This window comes from Glycine max, chromosome 11, assembly GCF_000004515.6.
Source record: "Glycine max cultivar Williams 82 chromosome 11, Glycine_max_v4.0, whole genome shotgun sequence".
In the NCBI taxonomy this organism is placed as follows: domain Eukaryota; kingdom Viridiplantae; phylum Streptophyta; class Magnoliopsida; order Fabales; family Fabaceae; genus Glycine; species Glycine max.
The window spans coordinates 17,534,510-17,538,030 of record NC_038247.2 but is presented as its reverse complement, the minus strand read 5'-3'; the positions used below and the strand labels follow the sequence as shown (position 1 = coordinate 17,538,030).

At 35.0% G+C, this 3,521-nt stretch overlaps 1 protein-coding gene across 1 annotated transcript; it reads left to right on the top strand.

Annotated features, from left to right (window-relative positions):
• Nucleotides 1-521: 521 nt before the first annotated feature.
• Nucleotides 522-3,043, top strand: LOC100791087 (yrdC domain-containing protein, mitochondrial). Its single transcript, XM_003538161.5, has 5 exons — nucleotides 522-748; nucleotides 995-1,211; nucleotides 1,592-1,767; nucleotides 1,975-2,266; nucleotides 2,746-3,043. The coding sequence occupies exons 1-5, from the start codon at nucleotides 625-627 to the stop codon at nucleotides 2,807-2,809; spliced, it is 873 nt and encodes a 290-aa protein (XP_003538209.1). The 5' UTR covers nucleotides 522-624; the 3' UTR covers nucleotides 2,810-3,043.
• The last annotated feature ends 478 nt before the right edge of the window (nucleotides 3,044-3,521 follow it).

Sequence of the window (3,521 nt, the reverse complement as noted above, 5' to 3'; positions counted from 1 at the left end):
AGGTTATTTCGCCTACTCTGATTTGGTCAAGAAAATACAAAGAATATACAAAGAAAATACTAAAATATTTTATCTTAAAAATACAAAGAAAATACTAATTGGTTTCTTTCTCCGTGAACTCCTCGTCCTCTAAGACACTCTGATAGGATCCTCTTAGCCCAAATACGGCTGGACATTATCCTGACTTGTTTCCTGATCCCCTTGGTAGGCTAATTAAATTAAAAATAATATTGTTAATAATCTCTAATATAAAATCTATATAGGCATTCTTGGATCGTATGATATTTTATCGTAAGCCAATTTTAAAAGGAATTGGGTTCAAATCCAGTATAACATTCAACATTCAAAAAAATATAGAATCTATTTATTTTATATTTAATGTTTCTACTATTAAATAGAAGGATTTGTGTCGCTAATAAATTCAATACTAAAAAAATATAAAATCCATTTATTTATGGTATTAAATAAAATTATAGAAGGATTCGTGTCGCTAATAAAGTGCCCATTGCACAAGGTCATTAAATTTGCTCAAAAAACAGCAAACTAATGGTATTTTAACTCAAAACATAGAATTGTTGAAGGAACAAAACGTGTGTGTCTGTCTTACAAGGTTTAGTAGTGACTATGGAGCAGAGCATTGGTGGACAATCTAGCATACAATGCATATTTCTACGCAAGGACTGCTTCTCCTCAAAGCTCGCGTCTCTTCCAACTTCTCCTTCCGAGATGCCCTTTGGTCACAACCGTTGTCAGTCTCTTCTCTCTGTCTTGTTTTTTCAAAACTTTAATCAAACACTTAGTGGGTCAACTAACTAACCAAAAATTTGAACCTTCAACATTATTTTTTTTCAACTTCTTGTATGCCCACTTGAGTTTCATGGTCAATAATGCCTTTTTTGATGGCGCTTAGCGTAAAAAATGTTAACTTCACCTTCTGTGGTCAACTCCAAACCAAATTGAGTTCTACCTCTACATATGACACTTGTTGCTTCAGGGTTTCGCAGGTTGTCGGTTTTTCCACGTTTGCAACTATGTCAAGGGCTGAGAAAGGGTTTCTCCAAAAACATGGCTTGCAGTGTCAGTGTGGATAATTGTGATACGGTTCATCCAGCAACAGATGCTTATGCTGGAGAGGCAGTTGAAGCTTTGAAAGCTGGGAAAGTCATTGCAGTACCAACTGATACACTCTATGGATTTGCTTGTGATGCTTGGTATGCTGCTATTTCAATCTCCGCTTTAAACCTAATATTTCCCGACAAATAATGCGTGTAATTTAAAAAAAAAAACAGTAAAATTTTATCTTCAAAGACTGTGTTTATTGCATTCTTCAATTAAAGGAATCAGATAAATAATTGCTTTATGATATATCCATATCATACAGGTTTTGATAAAATATCAATTTTTCTGCATAGACATCAGATATGAGACAAGTTAGCTCCACATAGCAATAAGTTGTATTTTAATCAAATATGTTTAAAATTTTATTTTCACTCCAGTCTCCACATATTTAGACCTACGTTGTGTCTCTCAATTCAATTGCATTCTGAATGACTGATGATTACCTGTTACCTTCCTTGTGGCATGTTGGCAGCTCAATGGAAGCAGTTAACAGAATTTATGAGATTAAAGGCCGTAGACATACAAGCCCAGTGGCTATTTGTGTCGGTGACGTATCAGATATAGCCCGTTTTGCTGTCACTGACCATTTACCTCATGGTCTGCTTGATTCCCTCCTACCTGGGCCTGTTACAGTTGTTCTAAAACGAGGTTAGTAACTAGCAAGTCATATGTGAGTGTGTATGAGTATCATGAAATATGAAATTTGTGCAATGTATGTTTAAATCAATCAGTTGGCAGAAGTTGTTTGATGCAACAATGTAGTCCTATTTCTTCAACCCCCTTGTCAACATATCTTCTGTGAACCTCAGATTTTGTTTTAAAGAACTAAAGATCCTATAAATTGTCTGATTACAGGGGATTCAAGTATTCTTGAACGATCTTTGAACCCAGGATTTGATAGTATAGGAGTTAGAGTGCCTGATTGCAATTTCATCAGGATCATTGCCCGTGGTTCAGGAACTGCCCTAGCCCTTACCAGTGCAAACCTAAGTGGCCAGCCAAGTAGTCTTTCCATCAAAGATTTTGAGAACCTCTGGGAACACTGTGCTTTTGTTTATGATGGTGGTTTGATTCCATCAAGTCGTGCAGGTTCAACAATTGTGGACCTCACCACACCACACAAATACAGAATACTTAGACCTGGAAGGTAGCCAATCTAAACTCTTTCACACTGCATTGTTTAAAACATGGACTGTGCTATGTCTGATCCAGATGCCAAAAATTATTTCTGTTATAATTTATATAAACTTTTTCAATCTTATATAGGATGGAAATGGTGGAACTTTTCTGTTCTACTAAATCCCCATGTAAAAATGAAGGACACTAAATTCATCTCCAGTTGAGAGAACATACATTTCCTCTCCTCTGGTTAATAATGTGGTCTTCTGTCCAAAATACGTATGAAAAACAGCCATCATTCCTGTCTGAAACCTTTCATTAAGTAATCTCATAACTGACAGATTTTATGAGCAGTATGATAGAATATCTATCAACTGAGTTTACATGTTTTGAACAAACCTGATCTTAATCTCTGGTTACTATGTTCATTTGATGCTTTATAAGTATGAATTTTATGTCAAATTAGAGTTTATATTGATTGTTTTCTTGTTAACCGATCATTTACAGTGCAAAGGAAGAGACAGTTGCCATCTTGGAGAAGCATTCTTTCGTTGAGGCAGAGACCACGTAACATAAGTTGTGATTCATTTGCAGTGTCACGTTCTAGCTAGGCCTAATGTTTCACTTGCAAAAAAAAAAACGCGTTATAAATGTATGGTCATTGTGCTTCAACTAAGTTATTCTATTCTATTTCCATTAATAGCATAGCAATACATTCATATAAAACTTCTATCTGGAGCACGTGCTATGGAATTGTTGAGAAACTAGTAAAATCCAATTCTATGAATCATTTGATGTATGGATAGCATTATTGTTATAATGAAAAACCAATCATTACTGCAGGGAATATTTGAAATTTCTGGTGAGTCTGGCAGCTTGTATTATTTTAGCTACACCAGTCACGTGATTTATAAGCTTATTGTATTATGTAACAATGATGTCAGGTTTTGAGAAACTAAGGTGTTAAAAGATAACAAGGAAAATGATAGAAAACAGGTAACTGAACAACTTGTGCGATTGTTCTGACAGTTGATACATTATCATCATGGTGGATTGTGACTTTGTGAGTTGTGGGATTCCTTCTATATTTAACATCTTTGAAACATAAAGCAGCCACTGGATGTGGATGTTGAATCGTGTTATCTCTGCATCACGAATTATGTTGCGTCCTTGTTGTATCGTTGCTTTTGGCATTGAATTTCAAGAGTATGATTATAAATGTCCAGTTCTTAATCTTCCCGGCAATTAAAGCAATGCTAGCATAAGTTTTTAAAAGATATATT